The 21,770-nt window shown below is 41.2% G+C and overlaps 1 protein-coding gene across 1 annotated transcript; it reads left to right on the top strand.

Annotated features, from left to right (window-relative positions):
• The first annotated feature begins 19,832 nt into the window (after window positions 1-19,832).
• On the top strand, window positions 19,833-20,795 carry LOC150000003 (olfactory receptor 7A17-like). The gene has a single exon (XM_090288860.1). It carries the CDS (start codon window positions 19,833-19,835, stop codon window positions 20,793-20,795), a length of 963 nt encoding a protein of 320 aa, XP_090144986.1.
• Window positions 20,796-21,770: the final 975 nt, after the last annotated feature.

The following is a 21,770-nucleotide window of genomic DNA, read 5'->3' on the forward strand; positions in this document are numbered from 1 at the left end:
ATGTCCATGAGTCTTTTATACAGGCTCTTTAATTAAACCCTTCCCTTACTTATCCCCCTTCTCTCCCTCTCCCCTCCCCCCTATTGACTTCTATTCTGCTCTTTGTTCTATTTAGTTCCTTTGTTTGTGTTGTTCTTTAGTTTCCTGTATTAGGTGATATCATATGGTATTTTTCTTTCTTTGCCTGGCTTATTTCACTAAGCATAATTCTCTCTAGTTCCATCCATGTTGTTGCAAATGGTAGGAGTTCCTTCTTTCTTTCTGCTACATAGTATTCCATTGTGTAAATGTACCACAGTTTTTTGATCCACTCATCTACAGATGGGCACTTAGGTTGTTTCCAGCACTTAGCTATTGTAAACAGTGCTGCTATGAACATAGGAGTGCATAAGTTCTTTTGAATTGGTGTTTCAAGATTCTTCGGGTATAATCCTAGTAGTGGAGTCGCTGGTTCAAAAGGCAGTTCCATTTTTAATCTTTTGAGGTAATTCCATACTGTTCTCCATAGTGGCTGCACCAGTCTGCATTCCCACCAACAGTGCAGTAGGGTTCCCGTTTCTCCACATCCTCGCCAGCACTTGTTGCTTGTTGATTTGTTGATGATGGCCATTCTGACTGGTGTAAGGTGGTATCTCATTGTGGTTTTTATTTGCATCTCCCTGATGGCTAATGATGTTGAGCATTTTTTCATGTGTCTATGGACCTTCTGTATGTCCTCTTCGGAGAAGTGTTTGTTCAGGTCCCTTGCCCATTTTTTAATTGGGTTGTTTGTTTTCTTGATGTTGAGTCGTATCAGCTCTTTATATATTTTGGAAATCAGTCCCCTGTCTGTGATGTCATTGGCAAATATGTTTTCCCATATGGTTGGTTTCCTTTTCATTTTGCTGATGTTTTCTTTTGCTGAGCAGAAACTCTTCAGTTTGATGTAATCCCAATTATTTATTTTTTCCTTTATTTCTCTTGCTTTAGGAGATGTATCCGTGAAGAGATTGTTACATGAGATATCTGATATTTTCTTGCCTATGTTTTCCTCTAGGACTTTTATGGTGTCACGGCTTACATTTAAGTCTTTGATCCATCTTGAGTTTATTCTCGTGTGTGGTGTAAGTTGGTGGTCTAGTTTCATTTTTTTGCAGGTCCCTATCCAGTTCTCCCAGCACCATTTGCTAAAGAGGCTCTTCTCACTCCATTTTATGTTCCTTCCTCCTTTATCAAAGATTAGTTGACCATAGAGGCCTGGGTTTATTTCTGGACTCTCTATTCTGTTCCACTGATCTATATGTCTGTTCTTATGCCAGTACCATACTGTTTTGATTACAGTGGCTTTGTAGTATTGTTTGATATCTGGTGTTGTGATTCCTCCTGCTGTGTTCTTCTGTCTCAAGATTGCTTTTGCTATTCGGGGTCTTTTTTGGTTCCATATGAATTTATGGAGTATTTGTTCTAGGTCTGTGAAATATGTCATTGGTATTTTAATAGGGATTGCATTGAATTTGTAAATTGCTTTGGGTAGTATGGCCATTTTGATGATGTTGATTCTTCCCATCCAAGAACATGGTATTTGCTTCCATTTATTTGTTTCTTCCTTAATTTCTTTCTTCAATGTTATATAATTTTCAGAGTACAGGTCTTTTATCTCTTTGGTTAAGTTTACTCCTAGGTACTTTATTTTTCTTGTTGCTATAGTAAATGGTATTTTCTTTTTTGTCTCTGTCTCTGCTATTTTATTGTTGGTGTACAGAAATGCCTTGGATTTCTGTATATTTATTTTGTACCCTGCGATTTTGCCAAATTCACTTATTATATTGAGTAGTCTTTTAGTGGAGTTTATAGGATTTTCTAGGTATACTATCATATCATCTGCATATAATGAAAGTTTCACTTCCTCTTTCCCAATTTGGATTCCTTTTATTTCTTTTTCTTGTCTGATTGCTGTGGCTAGGACTTCCAACACTATGTTGAAAAGGAGTGGAGAGAGTGGACAACCTTGTCTCGTTCCTGAGTTCAGGGGGAATGCTTTCAGTTTTTGTCCATTGAGTATGATGTTGGCCTCAGGCTTCTCATATATAGCCTTAATTATGTTAAGATATGCTCCCTTTATTCCCATTTTGCTGAGTGTTTTCATCATAAATGGGTGTTGAACTTTATCAAATGCTTTTTCTGCATCTATTGATATGATCATGTGATTTTTGTCTTTCATTCTGTTTAGGTGATGTATTATATTTATTGATTTGCGAATATTAAACCATCCTTGCATCCCTGGAATGAAGCCCACTTGATCATGATGTATGATCTTTTTGATGTGTTGCTGGATCCTGTTTGCCAATATTTTATTGAGGATTTTAGCATCGATGTTCATCAGTGATATTGGCCTGTAGTTTTCTTTCTTTGTTGTGTCTTGACCTGGTTTGGGGACTAGGATAATACTGGCTTCATAGAAAGAGTTTGGGATTTTCCCTTCTTCTTGGATTTTTTGGAACAGTTTGAGGAGGATAGGAGTTAGTTCTTCCCTGAATGTTTTGTAGAATTCGCCTGTGAAGCCATCCGGTCCAGGGCTTTTGTGTGCAGGGAGATTTTGGATTACTGTTTCAATTTCCTTCTTTGTTATTGGTCTGTTGAGACTTTCCACTTCTTCTTGATTCAGTTTTGGAAGGCTGTATGTTTCTAGAAATTTGTCCATTTTTTCTAGATTGTCAAATTTCTTGTCATACAGTTGTCTGAAGTAATTTCTAACTATCATTTGTATTTCTGAGGTATCAGTTGTGATTTCTCCTCTTTCATTTCTGATTTTGTTTATTTGTGTCTTCTCTCTTTTTTTCTTGATTAGACTGGCTAGAGGCTTGTCGATTTTGTTGATTTTTTCGAAGAACCAGCTCCTAGTTTCGTTGATCTTTTGGATTGTTTGTTTAGTCTCTATGTCATTTAGTTCTGCTCTGATCTTGATGATTTCATTCCTTCTTCTTGCCCTAGGCTTTGTTTGTTGTTGTTGTTCTAGTTCTTGTAGCATTGTGGTTAGGTTTTTTATTTGAGATTCTTCTAGCCTTTTCAGATATGCCTGTATTGCTATAAACTTCCCTCTCAGGACTGCTTTTGCTGTGTCCCACAGGTTTTGGGTTGTTGTGTGCTCATTATCATTAGTTTCTAGAAATTTCTTGATTGCTTCTTTGATGTCATTGTTAACCCATTCATTATTTAATAGCATGTTATTCAATCTCCATGAGTTTGGGTGTCTTTGATTTTTTCCTCTGAGGTTGATTTCTAGTTTCAAGGCATTGTGATCTGAAAAGATGCTTGATATGATTTCAATTTTCTTGAATTTGTTGAGGCTTGTTTGTGACCTATCATGTGGTCTATCTTTGAAAATGTCCCATGTGCACTTGAAAAGAATGTATATTTTGCTTCTTTGGGGTGAAAAGTTCTATATATATCAGTTAGATCCATGTGGTTTAGTGTGTTGTTCAATGCCTGTATATCCTTGGTGTTTCTTTGCTTTGATGATCTGTCTATTGTTGATAATGGAGTGTTGAAGTCCCCTACTATGAGTGTGTTGTTGTTGATATCCTTTTTGTGGTCTTCTAGTATTTGCTTTATGTATTTGGGTGCTCCTATGTTGGGTGCATATATGTTTATCAAAGTCATATCTTCTTGATGGATTGTTCCTTTAAGTATTATGAAATGTCCTTCTTTGTCTCTTTTTATTGTCCTTGCTTTAAAATCCATTTTGTCTGATATGAGAACTGCTACCCCGGCTTTTTTTTCCGGTCCGTTTGCTTGGAATATTTTTTTATATCCCTTTACTTTCAGTCTGTGTAAATCTTTTGTTTTGAGGTGTGTTTCTTGTAGACAGCAAATATGTGGGTCCTGTTTTCTGATCCATTCCGTTACCCTATGTCTTTTAATTGGAGCATTTAATCCATTTACATTTAAGGTTATTATTGACGTGTATTTATTCATTTCCCTTTGTACCTCTGTTCCTCTCCTCTCTTGTTTTTTCCTTCTTTTTTCTTAGAACAGTCCCTTTAGCATCTCTTGCAATGCTGGTTTGGTGGAGATGTATTCTTTCAGTCTTCCTTTGTCTGAGAAACTCCTTATTTCACCTTCTATTTTGAATGAGAGCCTTGCTGGGTAGAGTATTTTTGGTTGTAGGCCTTTGTTTTTCATTGCTTGAAATATTTTTGACCATTCCCTTCTGGCTTGTAATGTTTCTGTTGAGAAATCAGTTGATAGCCTTATCGGAGCTCCCTTGTATGTTATTTGCTGCTTTTCTCTTGCTGCTTTTAGGATTCTCTCTTTGTCTTGGAATGTTGCCATTTTAACTATGATGTGCCTTGGAGTGGGTTTTTGGGGGTTCCTCTTGATTGGAACTCTCAGTGCTTCTTGGACCTGCATAGCTTTTTCTCTCATCAGGTTCGGAAAATTTTCTGTCACTATTTCTCCTATCAGATTTTCAATTCCATGTCCCTTTTCTTCTTCCTCTCGTATTCCGATGATCCTTAAATTATTTTTCCTAATGCTATCCTGTAATTCCCTTACATCTTGTTCATATTTTTTCAATCGTTTTTCATTTTGCTGTATTGTCTGGGAGTTTTTCTCTACATTATCTTCTAACTCACTAATCCGATCTTCTGCTTCGTTTAGTCTGCTTTTGACTGATTCTACTGTGTTTTTCAGTTCAGAGATTGTATTCTTAAGTTCTTCCTGGTTCTTGTTAACGATTTCTATGTCTTTTTTTATGCTGGTGTAGTTCTCTGCAAGTTCCCTGTAATTTTCTTGGAGCTGCTGGTAACTTCCTTGAAGGTTGTCATAGTTGATTTTAAGGATGTCGAGTATATTGAGCTTCTTTACCACCATTGTTTTGAATTCCATGTCTGACATTTGGGCTATGTCTATTTCGTCTATCTCTCTTTCTGAGGATTCCTCTTTTCTTTTCATTGAGGGGTTATTTTTGCGTCTTACCATGTTGGATTCTTTTTGTTATTATTTATTTATTTATTTATTTATTTATTTATTTATTGGGGGGGTAGTCTGCTTTGACTTCCCTCCTTTGTGGTGTAATATTCTTTATCGAAGGTCTGGGAGTTTCAGTGGTGCAGTCTCTTTGATATCCTGAGCCTGATGGTCTTGAGTTACCCTTTATGTCGTTTGTTTATGCTGTTCGGTTATATTTCAGATGTTCTTTGATAGGATCTTCCTTCTGGCTACTTGGTTGAGAGTCACTCTATCTGCTTTGTCTTGAGTTCTTTTGTGGATATGCTGTTAAAGACATAAACACACAGCCCAGGCAGGAGACCCACACCCTCAGAAAGTATCCCCCACTCTATCCTGCTATCGTTAGCCAACTAGCCCGTATTAATATAAATGTAAAGAGATTTGAGCTTTTATACTATAAGAAGAATAGATACGAGTTGTTTTTGGGGAGGAAAAATATAATTTTTGATAGAGGGGTTGATAGATTAATAATAGTTGAGACTGTGCAAGCCAGTTAGTAATATTTACATTGTATGTTAAGAAAAATAGAAGAAAAGGATAGAAAAATACTTAGTATAGTAAGAAAGTGGGATTGTATTGTATTTGGGTTTATATAGTAATTATATTGTATTATTTAAAGTAATAGGGGGGCTAAGCTAGACACACAAACGAATAAACCACTATTAAAGAGAAAGGATGAGAAGGAGAGGTTATATGCAACACGTTAGAGATAAAGTTTGTTATTATTGGAAGAGATGGAGGAAAAACACCCCCCCAAAAAATCCCCAAGAAAATAGAAGAAAGAAAAGAAGAAAGAGAGAAAGAGAAGAAAATAAAAAATTTACCACAACCCCCCCCAAAAAACCCCAAAAGGTAAGCAAGAAAGGAACAAAGAAAGATAGAAAAGAAAGAATACAGAAGAAAGAAAGAAAAAAGAGAGAGAAAAAAGAAAATTGAACCAAAAAAAAAAAAATATATATATATATATATATATATATATATACCCCCCAAAACCCCCCCAAAAAAACCCCAGGAAAAGAATAAAGAAAGAAGGAAAGAAAAGAAATTATTAAGAAGAAAGAAAGAACAAGGGAGAAAAAATTTGGAAAGAAAAAAAAAAAAAAAAAACGATGTTTTTACTCCGTTTTAGCCTTGGTGTGTTGCCTTCTTTTTCTGGGTCCGCAGCTGGTCTAGTGTGGGAGGTCAGAGGTTCTTGTTCTTTTGCCGGACTGGTGTGCGCACCCGGTTGCCGCTATGGTGCGCGCCCGCAGTTGCCGGCACGGCGCGCTACCTTGCTGCCCGCTGTAGCCAGTTGAGGTGCCCTTGCGCGCAAGCCCCTGCGCGCTCGGACGGCCCGAGAGTTTGCCCCGCGGTTGGAGCCCACTGCTGCCGGGCCGCGGTGGTTCCCCGTTCGTGCCAAGGTGTCTCTGTCCGCGCGGGCGGCCCGAGCACTTTCCTCGGGATTGGCTCCTGCCTTCGCTGGGCCGCGGCGGTTCCCCGTTCGTGCCGAGGTGACCCTGCCCGCGCGGGCGGCCCGAGCGCTTTCCCCTGGATTGGCTCCCGCCTTCGCTGGGCCGCGGCGGTTCCCCGTTCGCGCCGAGGTGTCCCTGCCCGCGCGGGTGGCCCGAGCACTTTCCCCGGGATTGGCTCCCGCCTTCGCTGGGCCGCGGCGGTTCCCCGTTTGCACCGAGGTGACCCTGCCCGCACAGGCGGCCCGAGAGCTCCCACTGACCCCGGGCTGAGGTGCTTTCGCGCTCGCGCGCTGCCCCGTGCCCTCAGTCCCGCTGAGCCGAGCTCTGGGAGTTGGTCTCTCGCCTCTTAGGGCAGGGCCAGGGACACTTGCGCTCAGTGGAATCGAGCGTCCGTGGGTCGCCGCCTCTCGCTGTTCCCGTGCTGCAGCCGCCCCGTTCCCTCACCCGTCTGGGTGGGCACAAACAGAGCCTGCGCTAGTGGTCTGCTTTCCGGCCTAGGGCCCTGCGCCCACAGGAGCTGTCTAGGGGTGTCTGTGCACAGTCCTCTGCGTGTTCAGTGGGCCCTCCCTGTGCCCGTTGGGGCACTGATCTTATGTCCGTTGGGGAGTGTCCGAGGGACGCCTGGACTCACGGCCCCGCGCACCTGGGCCAGTGAATGAGAGCACTTCCCTATGTGCGCCCCCGCGACCCAATGGTAGGGTTGAGGAGTGGATTAGCGCGCCCCTGCGCCTGGGCTCCTCCAGAACGGCCTACCACACCCAAACTTTCCTCCCGTCTCCACCATCCACTAGAGAAAAATATAAAGGAGAATTATGTTCTCACTTGCCCGGCAGCACGCTGTCTCCTGTCCTTCAGCGCCAATGCCACTTGGTCGAGTCCCGTCTCTGCCAGCGGGCAGAGATCCGCTCTCCCTGATTTCTTAAGAGCAATGTCTTTGGAAATGAAATATATAATACTGAGTAATTTTTTTCATTTTACTAAAAGAAAAATCTTGAGTTGTAGTACTTCTATGAAAGTAAATTGTACTTGCTAACCAAAGCCATTTATATCATTTCATAGGAGAGAAAAATATAAGAGCACAGTTTAACATTTTTTGTACATCATATCTTCATATATCACTACCATAACTGCTCTTTTTGAAAATGTAGACTTTAACATATAGTGTGTTTTATAACAGGCCATTGGGTTGTCTTCCCTAATTAGGATCCTGATTCTTATTTAGCTTGGGTCCACATTCTTACCATAGTTACTGGCAAAACTGACAATCAAATCATATCTCCAATTGTAGTCTATGTTGAAACACGAATTTCAATACATGGTTTATTACGATATGTCCTTAGAGTCAAAGAGAACCTTAAGTATGAAGAATAAAAATTTTAAGTCATACATTTATTACTATGTAAACTATTTTTATGGTGTATGTGTACTTATTGATGTATATAGGATTGGTGTCCATGTGTAAAGGAATTTATCATAGGGGTGAAGTGTTGCTTGGCATAATGATTTCTATTGAGTTATCTTCTTGCCTCCACTTGAAAACTTTCTTTTTTTTTTTTTGATAAATTACTTTTATTTATTTTTTTAATGTTTTTTATTGATTATATTGTTACAACAGTTCCAATTTTCTCCCCCTTGCTCCCCTCCACCCAGCACCTCCCTCCCCCAGCAATCCCCCCCAAGTCCATACCCCTGGTTCGTAAAAATTAACTATCCCCCCCTCTCAAATATTAGGACCCTTTGTAATCTTATAAAGGACAATGGGCGAAGGTCTCAAGCTCCTCTAGCTGCTTCAAGCTGGACATGGTCGTCGTCCTACCTACCCTTGGGTCCAGAAAACCCTAATAAGAGTGGGGGTGTGGAGGGGAGGGTGGCCTTCCCACATGGGGAAAACTTTCATTGCTGCCGAAAAATATGATTCTCTCTATTGTTCTAAATGAAGCATCTCTCCCTACTCTAAATACTTTCATAACCACTAAAGGGGTAGGAAAAGAACTATATCAATCTCATCCATTATATATATTATATATGTGATATACCCTCGTCGGCAGCCGTCCGTCTCGAGAGACGATGGTGTAGCTTCTTAAGAGTCTATCTGCACCGCCGAGAATGGCTGTGCAGTCCGACTCGGGAGTGACACGGTATCTGTCTCCTCCCGTGTTGAATCGACATCTTACGATGACGCTGGAGTGTCCTCTCCTGTGAAGCTGAAGCTACAGAGCCTGGGCAGGGTGATATGGAGGGTCTGCTGTTGCCCATGCAGCAGACCCCCCCTCTCTTCGCAGCTGAAGGATCCAAGGGAAAGACGGAGTCAATACAGCTTGGCTTCAGCTGCGCCGCAGGAGTTGCCGGTGTTGACTACAGCGTCAAACCGCCTTAGGGACTCCGGCTCCGGATTTTCTGTCGGGGTTTACTCCCTTAGCCTTTCCCCTGAAGAGGTACGCCGCAAGGCAGCGGAGGTTTTTTGGAGTCAGAGTTTTCCTTCTCTGATGTGCCCTGACTGGAAGATCGAACCAGCGACACTTAGCTCGCAGGCCGACGCTCAATCCACTGAGCCAAACCAGCCAGGGCAAATGTGATATACAGTTATGTCATATATATATATATATATATATATATATATATATATATATATATATATATATATGACAAAAGGATGACTCACTAGAGAGCTTGAATTCCTTTCCAGTTCTGTGACTCAGTCATAAGTTTTGCACAAACATACGTGTCTTTCAACCTCTCCTGGTTACTTATGAGGAAATCTCAGTGGAGTTGCTTTTTAATGCAGTTATCTGAAATAAACTTCTTTAACAGAGTAATCATGAATGCTATCTTCAAATATCAGAACAAAGGCCTACAACGATAACCAACAAGTTATAATAATTTTCCTCACTTCTATTCACTTTGATTATTGTTATCAGTTAGCTGTTGCTGTAAACCAAGTCATTCCAGAAGCAAATGGCTTAATCTGATGCATTTATTATCATGGGATTATACGGTGGAAAGCTGTTCTGAGTTCTGCTCATCTCCTCACAGGTCTGTAGTCAGCTGTCAGTCTGTATTGTGTTTCTAAGGCTTATCCATGATGTGGTGTGTGGCTGTATCTCTCTTCTGCCTTGAAAAAATTCATTTCAGTTTATTCCCTTTATACATGAAGGTGAGTTTAATTTACGGGAAAAATTGAGTTATTAAATAATAATTGCTTTATTTTAATTCCTATGTTTATATATAACATTTGCTTTCTTCTTGGTTAGAAGAGATTCTCCCAGAACTTCTGGGGATGACTCAGCTACCTATGCTCCAGAGCCAACCCTGAACCATGCACTACTAGGAAATTTTAATTCCTAACTAATTCATTGGGGTATAATTACATACAATATACTCCATATACAACATGCTGAATTAAATGAGTCTACAAAAATTAAGAATTTATACGACATGATCCTATTTGCATATAATTTGAAAAGGTGTACAAGTTTTAACTCCTTTGTTATGTTATTGTTAAATATGTAATTGCCCTGAACTTGTTTCTTCATTTCTAAAGGTAATATGAGATGATAAACTTTAATTTCAGACAAATAGAGTATGGAATAAATAAAATGTGTTGAAATACTCTGTTGAGTTCAAAGACAACGTTCAAGGTTAGGAGTTTATGTGTGTGTGCACTTGTATACATTTTTCTCTCAAGCATATCCACACACATATATGTACATGCACAGAGACTCACATATATGCCAATTATTATGCAAAAAGAAACCTTGAGAGAAAGTTGGAGAGAATAGAAATAAAAAGAATGAATGTTTGAATTAACACAAAAATGGAGAAAATGTAAAATAGAATGTGTGACTATAACTTTTTTAATGGTATGAATACACCATGCTTTATCCATCCTCCTATAAATGGACAACAGCTGTTTCTAATTTGAAGTTATTATAAATAGACCTGCCATAAACATGGTGGTACATGTCTTTTGGTGAACACTTGAGTCACATCTTTTTAAAAAAAATATGCTTTATTGATTATGCTGTTACAGTTGTCCCAATTTCTTTCCCTCCTGTTCCCCTCCACCCAGTGACATCCCTCCCTTCAGTTGTCCACCCCCCCTTAGTCCATGCCCATTGGCTGTGCATATAGTTCCTCTCAACATCTTCCTGTCTACTCCACTCCCTCCTATTATGCTTCCTAATTCCTGCACCATCTCCCTCCCTTTCCCCACTTCCCCCTCCCTGCTGACCTCCCCCCATAATGTTCCCCATACCTATAATTCTCTTCACACTCTCGTTGCCTACTTAGTTTGCCTTTGTTTCAGTTCCCTAGCTTCTGTTGTTGGTTGTTGTGATACAACTTTCATTTTAATGTTCATAGTTTTGATCCTTTTTCCTAAATAAGTCCCTTTAACATCTCATATAACTGGTTTGGATCTGATTAACTCCTTCAGTTTTACTTTGTCCTGGAAACACTTTCTCTGCCCTTCTATTCTGAATGACAGCTTCGCTGGATAGAGTAATCGTGGTTGTAGGTTTTTGCTTTTCATTGCTTTGAATATTTTTTGCCAGTCTCTTCTTGCCTGCAGAGTTTCTTTTGAGAAATCAGCTGACAGTCATATTGGGACGGCTTTATATGTAATTCTCTTCTCTCTTGCTGCTTTTAAGATTCTCTCTTTATCCTTTATTTTTGACATTTTGCTTATAATGTGTCTTGGTGTGGTTCTCCCTGGGTCCAGTTTTTCTGGAACTCTCTGTGTTTCCTGGACCTGTAAGTCTATTTCCTTCCCCAAGTTAGGAAAGTTCTGCTTCATTATTTTTTCACATAATTTTTCAATTTCTAGTTCTTCTTAACCTTCTCGCAACCCTATGATGTGGATGTTGGCCCACTTATAGCTGTCCGATAAGTTTCTGACCTCTCCTCATTTTCCTTACTTCTCGTTTCCTTTTTCTGCACTGGTTGACTGTTTGTTCCTTCCCTATGTTCCAATTTGTTGCTTTGATCCCTGGTTTTCTTGGCCTCACCACTAGTTTCGTATATGTTTTTGTTCATTTCAGCAGGACTAGCCTTCGTTCCTTCCTTGTCTTGTTTAAGATCTGCTGTTAGATCTGTAAGCTCTTTTATAAGCAAAGCTCTATTTTCTATCTGCTGCTTCATTAGATTAGAAATTAGCTGTCTGGTCAGCTACGTCACTGGGATCTCTATCATGATCTGTGCCCTCCTGACTGTTTTGTGTTTACCTTTGCTTCCTGGGCAGGGCTGTCACACCTCTTACGCTATGGGGGTGGAGCCTTGTGCACTCATCACAACTGGGCATTTCCTTGGGGGTGGGGGTCCAAGATGAATTCCTGCCATTCAATCTCTGCTGAGAGATGGGGAGTCTCCTCCTCCATCCCCACCCCCACCGGGCCTCACAGTCCAAGGCAATAGGGGTCTGCCTTCCCTGGCTTTGGAATCGCAAGCTGACGGGTCTGGTCTGCAGCCAGGGATGCTCCCCAGGTGCTTCTTGCCTCCCCTTAAATACGGGTGTCTGTGCTTACCGCTGTCCTGCCTCCATCGCTGCTGCTGCCGCAGACAGCACATCTTGACCTCTCCTCCCTGGCTTCAGCCCTCCTACCTGTCTGGATGAGCACCACTTCTTTATAACTTCATACGTTGGACTTCCATTTATTTTCTGAAGCTTCTGGTTATTTCTGGTTTTGCGGTAGTTGTATTCCTTCTTAGTTGTGGAGGAAGATGGAGTGTGTCTGTCTAGGCCTCCATCTTGGCCGGAAGGCTTGGAAGTCTCCTGTGTTTGTTTGCTTTCGTGCTTTCGTGTCCCAGGGAGAGCTGTCGCTCCAACTACATTATAAGGGGCGGAGCCTTAGGGATTCGTCAGTATGGGGCGACCTGTTTCACCATGTTGTGGTGCTGTATGCGGGGGAGGGGTCTGAGAGGGAACAATGCCACTTGCCCAGCACTCGCCCCTTTTCCAGGCACCTCTCCCACTTCTGCACCGGACTGGCGCCCCTCTAGCCGCTTCACTGGCCGTCATTCCCAGAGTGGCTGGGTCTGTGGACATTCTAGGTCCGTGGGGGCCCTTTAAACAAGCAGACTCTGCTGAGACCGGCAGTTTCTGCCTCTGTCTCAACCGCCACTGGTCTGCACAGTCAGAGACAATGAGGCTTGATTTTCCCCGGAGCTGGGACAGTGAGCTGCTCTGGTGAGGAGCTGGGAACGCTCCCCAAGTGTTACAGAAACAAGGGAGTCCAAAAATCCCCAGAGCTTGCAGCTGGGGGATGGGGAGAAGGAAGCAGCTTTTGGAATGCCTCCACATGCCTGAGGCTGGTGGCTAGTGTCTTTCTTATGCAAATGGCTTTAATGCATCCAAAGCCTCAGGCAGATGGGAGGAGTCTTGAACCAGGGGACAGTATGGCGAAAGCACACAGAGCCTACGTAAGGACCTGTGAATGGTCAGAACTGTTTGCAATACCCACTGCGTCAGATGACGCAGTCAGGGATATATAAGCAGCTGCAGACATTTTAGCTCAGACTCTCTCTGGCTCTCGCTCGTGCTCTCACTCTGAGACTCTCTCGCTCTCTGACTCGGGCTCTCACTTGCGCTCTCGCTCTGGCTCTGGCGCTCTGACTCTCTCTCTGGCACGCTCGCGCTCTGGCGCTCTCTCTCTTGCGCACTCCCGGGCTCTCGCTCTCAGGGTCTCGCTCTCTCGCTCCCTCCACGTGGCTTGGTGAAGGGGCCTTCTCCATGTGGCTTGGAGAAGGGGTCTCCAGGCTGCTTTAAGAGGCTCTCGCCATGCGGTTTTGAGGAGGAGAGGAGATCTGCGCAGTTTGCAGGAAGAAGACAGTTTGCAAGGAGGCTGAGAATCCAGGTGGTTCTGCATTGAGAGCTGGAGGGCACCACAGCACAGAAAGGACCTCCCCAATCAGATTGAATGATTGGCAGCTGCTGGTAAAGCTGAACTGTGTTTGGAAAGTAGGGAAACAGTTTCTCTGACTTTCCTAAAACTAGCCTGGTTTGGAGGGGGGGGAGGCAAGGATATGTGTTTGTGGGTATTTTAAAGAGCATAAGACTTAACAACAGAAATCCACAAATAACTAAATCTATATAACTGTTAAATAAACAATTCTTTTTCTTTTCACCAAACTCTGGTATTGAGAGTTATAATTTTGGTGGCGGGCAATCGGGCCCCTAACTAAAGAGCCCGTGGGTTTGTTTTCAACTGGAGCAGCCCAGGGGTTCTGTAACACAAGTGTCCCTCCTGACTTTTTAAAACATGTAACTGCACTTTCCGCCAGCCTGCTGCTGTTGCCACTTGGGTTCCGCCCCTCCTACCTGTCTGGATGAGTATTTCTTCTTTATATTCTTGTTTGCTGGACTTCCATGCACTTTGATTTTCTGGAACTTCTGGTTGTTTCTAGTTTTGAGGTAGTTGTATTCCTTCTTAGTTGTGGAGGGAGATGCAGCGTGTCTGTCTATGCCTCCATCTTGGGTGGAAGTCTTGAATGTGTGACTATAATTTTAATAAGAAATTATTTTTCCTGTCTTAGATCCTGAAAGTCTTCAAGGTCAGAAAGTTTACACTTATGCAATGGGGAATTCTCTGTAACACATTATGGGGCAGAATATCTCCACATAAACTCTAATTTTCACCTTCTATTTTAAGGTGGGATTTCAACATGAAATGGCTTTACCTAAGAGAAGCTCTCTGAATGAACTGAGAGGTTTAATAGTCATGGGGATATAAAGTACAGCATAAGAAATATAGTCAATAATATTTTAATAACTATGTATGGTGTCAAATGGTACTAGACTTATCAGGGTGACACTTTGTAAATTATATAAATGTCACTATGTTGTACTCCTGAAACTAATAAAAATAAAAAAATTCTTTTAAAAATGAGAGGTTTAAACTTAGTTCCTGTAAATAATTTTTTCTTTTTGTTTTATTTTATTTTTCAATTACAGTTGACATTCAATATTTTTAAATTTTATTTTTATTAAGTTTATTGGGGTGACATTGGTTAATAAAATTATATAGTTTTCAAGTGTACAGTTCTATGATACATCATCTGTATATTGCATTGTGTGACCACTACCCAAATCAAATTAGTTTCAACTGTACAATATAGTGGTTAGACAATCATATACTGTACAAAGTGATCCCCCTGATATTTCAAGTACCCATGTGGCACTATATGATACGGAAACAATCCTGCAAACAATTTTAAAAATTTCTAACAAATTTTAAACTTTCAATTATGGTTGACATTCATTATTATAGTAGTTAGACACTTATGTAACTTATAAAGTGATCTCCTGAAAAGTCTAATACCCATCTGACACCATACATAGTTTTTATAATATTATTGACTTTATTGCCTGTGCTGTACTTTACATCCCCATGCCTATTTTGTAAATGCCAATTTGTACTTCTCAATCTCTCCATCTTTTTCTTCCAGCCCGACAACCACCCTCCCACTCGACAACCATAAGTTCCTATAAACAATAATTTACTGGATAAATATATGTATTCAAATTGTATCCTTGCTGTAACAAATTGCCACACTGCTGGCATAAAATAAACAGATATCTATCTTATAATTCTAGAGGGTCAGAGTCTTGAAATGGGTCTCGTTGGGCTAAAATTAAGATGTCTGGAGGACTGGGGTCCTTCTGGAGGCTCCAGGGAAGAATGCATTTCCTTTCTATTTCACTTTCTAGGGTCCACCTGCATTCCTTGGCCCATGGCCCTTCCTCCATCTTCAAGACCAGCACCAGAGCGTCTCAAATACCTTTCAGACTCCACTTTTTCTACCTCTCTCTTCCACACTGAGAGGACCATGGCGATGACATTAGTCCAACCTGGATAATCCAGGGAATCTTCTTATGTTAAGATAAATAATTAGCAATCTTATTCCACCTGCTAGCTTAATTCCCTTTGTAAAATCACATTCTTGTGATTAGAATGTATACATTTTTTGAGGCCTTTATTCTGCCAACTACAAAGCCTTTTTCAGATACAAATTATTTGATGTCACTCTGGAGGCCTAATATAAAAGAATCAAACACAGAACTTATCCCCCTTACAGAGTGAGTAAAAAACTTGTCTTTTAAAATTACACACATGAAAGATTTCTGGTGGAAAAGACCTACTGTTACCTACCCCTGACTAAGAGAGGACCAGAGTCTTGCTACTCAAATTGGGGTCCACAGACCAGGACCTGCAGCATCAACACCACCTGGGAGCTTGTCAGAAGTGCAGTTTCTGGGCTCTCCAGGACCAGCTGAATCAGAATTGCATTTGAACTGCCATCTGATATTTGTAGGAACAGTGAAGTTGGAGAAGTGCTGGTAGTGTATACATTTTCTCACCTTTCACCATCAATATTAGGGGTGGCCTGATTATTTGCATTGGATGCTATCTGGGGCATTACAGTGTCCAACAGCATCCCTTCAGGCATTGCTAAATATCCCCAGGGGCAAAATCATGTCTATTGACAACCAGTGGCCCAGAGTTCAAGGACTGGAAATGTTCTGACAGATTCCATTAAAGCTTCCATCCTGTACTCAATGCATAACTTTGAGCAGAATATCAAATCACTCTGAGCCCAAATTCAGAGATGGAGAATGTAATTGAAATAGAGTTACCATATGATCCAGCAATCTCACTCCTGGGTATAAATTCTAAAGAAATGAAATCGCTAACACAAAAATGTATCTGCACTTACCCCATGTTTATTGCAGCATTATTCATAATAGCCAAGACATGGAAAACCATAAGCCTCCACTGAGGGATGAATAAAGAAAATATTATACACACACACACACACACACACACACACATATATATATATAATAAAATAAAATATTATTCAGCAATTAAAAAAGATGGAAGCCATGTCATTTGCAACTACATGGATGGACTTTTAGAGCATTATAATAACTGAAATGAGTCAGACAGAGAGAGACAAAACTTTGTGTGGTCTCTCCTGCATGTGGTATCTATAAACCAAATTTATAGAAACAAAGAGGAAATAGATGGTTGCCTGGGATGGAGGGGTAAGAAAATGTGGAAATATTAGTCAGATGGTACAGACAGATATAAGATATCTAAGATTGAGGGAATCTAATATATAGCAAGGTGACTCTAGCTAATAATACTGTATTATATACCTGAAAATTGCCAAGAAAGTACATATTAAACATTTTAACCACAAAAAGGGTAATTATATCATGTGCTGAATGTGTTAGCTAATTACATTGTGGTAAAAATTTTACAATATATGTTTAACACATCATCATGTTGTGCAATTTAAAATTACACAGTTACATGTCAATTATATCTCAGTAAAGCTGGGAAATGTTTATTTAACATCTCAAAGCAATGGATGGGGCTGGACAGTCCACATAAGAGAACAATGGAGTAAATCACTCATAAAATATAAATTAAATTCTACTTGGGCAAACAGACACAGGAGGACTTCAGACTTCTTTTGACAACAAACACTTAGGAATTTTATGCTACAGATTTGCAACAATGAAGATACAGAGAGTTGGTGGAATAATTTAATTTAATTTAATTCACACAAAAAATTTGGCTTTGCAGATATTCCCAGGAATAAAACAGCTTGAAGAGTCTACAAAGTCTTACCATGGCCATTTGGAGCCAGCATGAGAGGGTCAGAGGATGTATCACTGAGTTCAGCACGGCACAGATCGGTGGCCTCTCAAGCACTCTGCTCCCTGTGAGCGGTCCTGTGAACAGGTCCACTTTCAAGGTTACAACTCTCTCTCCCAGGAGAAGGGCCATGCTGGACTCACTTTCTGTCCCTGCCAGTCCTCTGGTCTCACAATGAGCTTAGTAAATGTAGAACTGGGACATAGTCACAGCTACTGCTATAGATTGAGCATCTTCTCTGTGCCAGTAATTTCTCATCAGCTCTAAAATATGACTAACTTCTCACACCAACTCCATAACATAGATGGAAATTACCTATTTATACAATAGGAAAGGAACCAAAGACCTGAAAGTTTCATTTCCTATCATGAGAGAAATATTCAAGAGGCACATGTGAACCTGAGTATTCATGAGCTGAACTACCGAGTTCAATGTGTGACAGCCTAAGGCCAGACCTGACGTGTGTGAGAATGCTCTAGTTGAGGAAGGCCAAAATCTGCTTGCTCCAGAATCTAACACACAGTACAACAGCTTTGGCACCCAGAGTGGTCACAGACCAGGACGTACAGCATCAGTATTAACTAGGAGCTGGTTACAAACGCAGAATCTCTGGGTCACCCTAGGCCCACTGATCAAAATCTACATCTGAACAAGATCCCAAGTTAATATATGTACACATTGATGCTGGAAAAGTCCTGGTCCTGAATGGCATTTCTCATCTCTGCACTGTTGACATGTCTTCTGGATACTTCTTCGGGGTGGGGCCATCCAATGCATTGTAAGATGTTGAGAGGCACCCGTGCCCTCAATCCACTTGGTGCCGTTGGTAGTCAAAAGGTTCTCCAGACATTGCTAGGTGTTCTCAAGAGGCAAAATCACCCTTGGTTTCCTACCACTGGTCTAGAGCATAAGAACTGGGAACATCTTGATGGAGTTCTAATAAAAGCTCACCTTTTACTCAGTTCATAATTTTGAGCAGATTACTTTTACCCTCCAAATCCCATTTCTGCAAACTTAGAATGAAGTTCACAATTGTACTATCTCAGGAAATGTACATTTGTAAAAATGAAATAAGATAATCTATGTAGTAATCTAAATTCAGTCTGAGGTGCATAAAAAGATATAAATATATATTTTTAAAATTTAATTAAAAAAAGAAAAACATTTAATTTTATTGTTTTTCTATTACAGTTGTCCCACTTTTTCCTCCATTGCTCCCCCCACCCAACCCAGCCCACCCCCTCTCCCACAGCCACTCCCCACCCTGTTGTCCATGTCCATGGATTATTTACACTAGTTCCTCTACCAAACCCCTCCCTCACTTGTCCCCTTCTCCCCTCCACCGATAACTGTTATTCTGTTCCTTGTTCAATATTGTTCATTAGTCTCCTGTATCAGGTGATATCATATGGTATTTTATAATTACCAAACATTTTTAAATTTAAGCACTAAATGCCAGCTCTTAATTTGTGTTACAAGCAGGAATCTCCTAATTGACTTGTCAAAAACATCATGCAGCCAAGGATCATAGTACCGTGGCTTTATAGCAAAGGAACACACATCTCTGTCTTGTTCAAAGAGGAACAGCAATTTCTAGAGATAGGAAGAGCTGTTGCTCACCAGCTGCCAGTACTCTAGGGGTCCATGAGACCTAGTCAGGACAGGGTCCTCAGTCTTTGATTTGGAGAAAACACTAACACATGATTGGGATAAAGTGCAAAGAGATCAGACCTCTGGAAGGCAAGTGAGTTAATGGAAAAGAAATAAGGAAAGCTGGATTCACCTGACTTTTAATATGGTCTACTGGGAATACAGAACCAGCAGGAAAATTTTCTGTTCTGTCCAGATCAGTGTCCTAAGGGACACAATGTACTCAGAGGAAGAATAACAATGGAAAGAGTATTTAATGAGCAGATATAGGGAGCTGAAAATAAAGCCTCTGCTGCACGTACAACCAGGAGCTGAACAGAACATGGTTGTTGCTTTTGGAGACCCAAGCCTAGTTGGGGACCAACGCTTCACTTCTTCCTGCTCACTTGTCTGGGGACAGAGCTTCCGTCTCCATCATCAACCATCCATGGAGCAATTCAGACTTCCACACAGATATCTTCTTCTCAGAGCCTCACCCAGGTGAGTCTGAGGGCCCAGTAGGTAATGAAGCAGGGCTACATAAGAAAATATACTCTGTGAGCCTTAAAATCAAGATGTACGACTGTTAACCAACATATGAAAACAAGAAAGGGAATCATTTCTATTCACAATATTACACAGAAACAAAATTGATAAAGTGCAAGGAACAACTTATGGACAAGGGATTCCCTGTGACTTGAAGTTTCAGCAGCAGCAGAAATGCCACCTTGTTTCCCCACATTCTCTGACATCATCTCTCATTGCTCTTCTCTTGCTCATTCCCCTCACCAGGTGGCTCTACTTTGAGCCTTGAATCTGAAACAAGTGTCACCTCTGGCCCTTTGCACTGGCTCTTTCCTGGCAGGATATACGCTTTGCAAATAAACTAGTGTCTCCTGCTTTCTCTTCCTTGAGGTCCCTGTTCAAATGATACCTGTTCTTAGGTTTCCCTGAATTCCCCATAAATATACCCCCATCCCACTCTCTTTTATACAGGCTTTTTGTCCTCCCATAGCATTGTAATCATGGCATCTCCACCATGTTAGTTATGCCCACTTATGTGAAAATTAAAATTTTTATTCCTAGGCGTGACCACTGTCACATGGTACAAGGCAATGATACCCCAACTTCAGAATTTTTTCTCCTGGGACTATCGGAGGAACCAGACCTGCAGCCCCTCCTATTCGGGCTGTTCCTCTCCATGTACCTGATCATTGTGTTTGGAAACCTGCTCATCATCCTGGCTGTCAGCTCAGATTCTCACCTCCACACTCCCATGTACTTCTTCCTCTCCAACCTGTCCTTGGTAGACATCTGTTTCACCTCTACCACCATCCCGAAGATGCTGGTGAACATCCAGACACAGAGCAAAGCCATCACCTATGCAGGCTGCATCACACAGATGTATTTTCTCACATTATTTGGAGGTTGGGACAACTTCCTTCTAACTGTGATGGCCTATGACCGGTATGTGGCCATCTGTCACCCTCTGCACTACACAGTCATCATGAACTCCTGGTTCTGTGGACTACTGCTTCTGGTGTCCTGGGTCATAAGTGCCCTGAATTCCCTGTTACATAGTTTAATGTTATTGCGACTGTCCTTCAGAGCAGAGTTGAAAATCCCCCACTTTATCTGTGAAATTAAGCAGATGATCAAACTTGCCTGTTCTGACACCTTTCTTAATGACACAGTGATGTATATTGCAACTGGGCTGCTGGCTGGTGGTCCCCTGGCTGGGATCCTTTACTCTTACTCTAAGATAGTGTCCTCCATACATAGAATTCCATCAGCTCAAGGGAAGTACAAAGCATTTTCCACCTGTGCCTCTCATCTTTCAGTTGTCTCCTTATTTTATTGTACAGTCCTAGGCGTGTACCTCAGCTCTGGTGGTACCCACAGCTCACAGTCAAGTGCAACAGCCTCAGTGATGTACACCGTGGCCACACCCATGCTGAACCCCTTCATCTACAGTCTCAGGAACAAAGACATAAAGAGGGCTCTGAAAAGAGTTTTTGGAATGGCAGGTAGACAATGGACAATTGTCCTGGGGCTGAAAATGTGACCTTGATTGTGTGGCTCAATGTCTTGAAACAAGAAGCTGTGATAGTTTGATCATTTGGAATAGACTGGCATGTCCACTTCTTTGAATGTCCATTTCCTTGTATTCATGTTCTCTAAATTTAAGTAACTCACTTTATAAGCTTCTGCTAAAATATATGGACAGTTTTCCTTCGGATCATGTTTATATATTATGAAAGTGTTTCTCAAACTTGGACCAGAAACATTTGGAAATTTCCATATGTTTCATGAGAAGACTTGAATTTCTCAAATAATGTCTTCTTAAATGATATATATTATACTAAAAACATTTCCTCTAGTTTTCCTGAAAGAGTAATCAGAGTTGTATTACGAATATGGACAAGGCTACATTTGGCATCTAAGGACATTTATTTAATTTCATTGTACAGAAAAATATGATACCAGTTTTTACTTTGTGTCTGTCACTCATTTTTATGTCACTACCTTAAGTACTCTTTCTAATAATGTAGAATTCAAACATTGTCCTATTTAAGTCTCAGCCTTTTGACAATGCAGGTATTCACTAAAAATGCCTGGGACACTCACCTGAGCCCTGAATTCTTGTGACACCAATGAGCCAATGTTGTGGCTGGACCAGCCCTCGCAGTTCTTATGATTGCAAGGTTCTCCCAGAAACAAACCTTAGAAAACCTGGTAAAAGCAGGTTTATTACTCAGAGGTCCTGGAGAGTACACAGACTGTCTAAGGTCCACACATGAGGTCACAGGAGAGATGGGGGAGGAGAGAGATAAGGAGAGAGAGGGAAGAGAGAGAGAGAGGGAGAGGGAGAGAGAGAACACAACTGTGGGTTTTGCTTTTATTCAGGTGCGAGGGCAGGATGGATAGTTTCAAAGCTACACTCTTTATTGGTGAATTTAAAACTTAAGAGCAGGTGTTAGGGTGTGAAAAGTGAAAAGTGGGTCACTGCCTAGGTCATCTTTCTATGAGGAACCCTCAC

Source organism: Furipterus horrens, unplaced genomic scaffold (assembly GCF_987537825.1).
Source record: "Furipterus horrens unplaced genomic scaffold, mFurHor1.1.pri manual_scaffold_10, whole genome shotgun sequence".
Classification (NCBI taxonomy): Eukaryota; Metazoa; Chordata; class Mammalia; order Chiroptera; family Furipteridae; genus Furipterus; species Furipterus horrens.

Bases quoted from the DNA above. Each gene is read 5' to 3' on its own strand.
- LOC150000003 (XM_090288860.1), top strand. From the start codon at position 19,833: ATGGTACAAGGCAATGATACCCCAACTTCAGAATTTTTTCTCCTGGGA.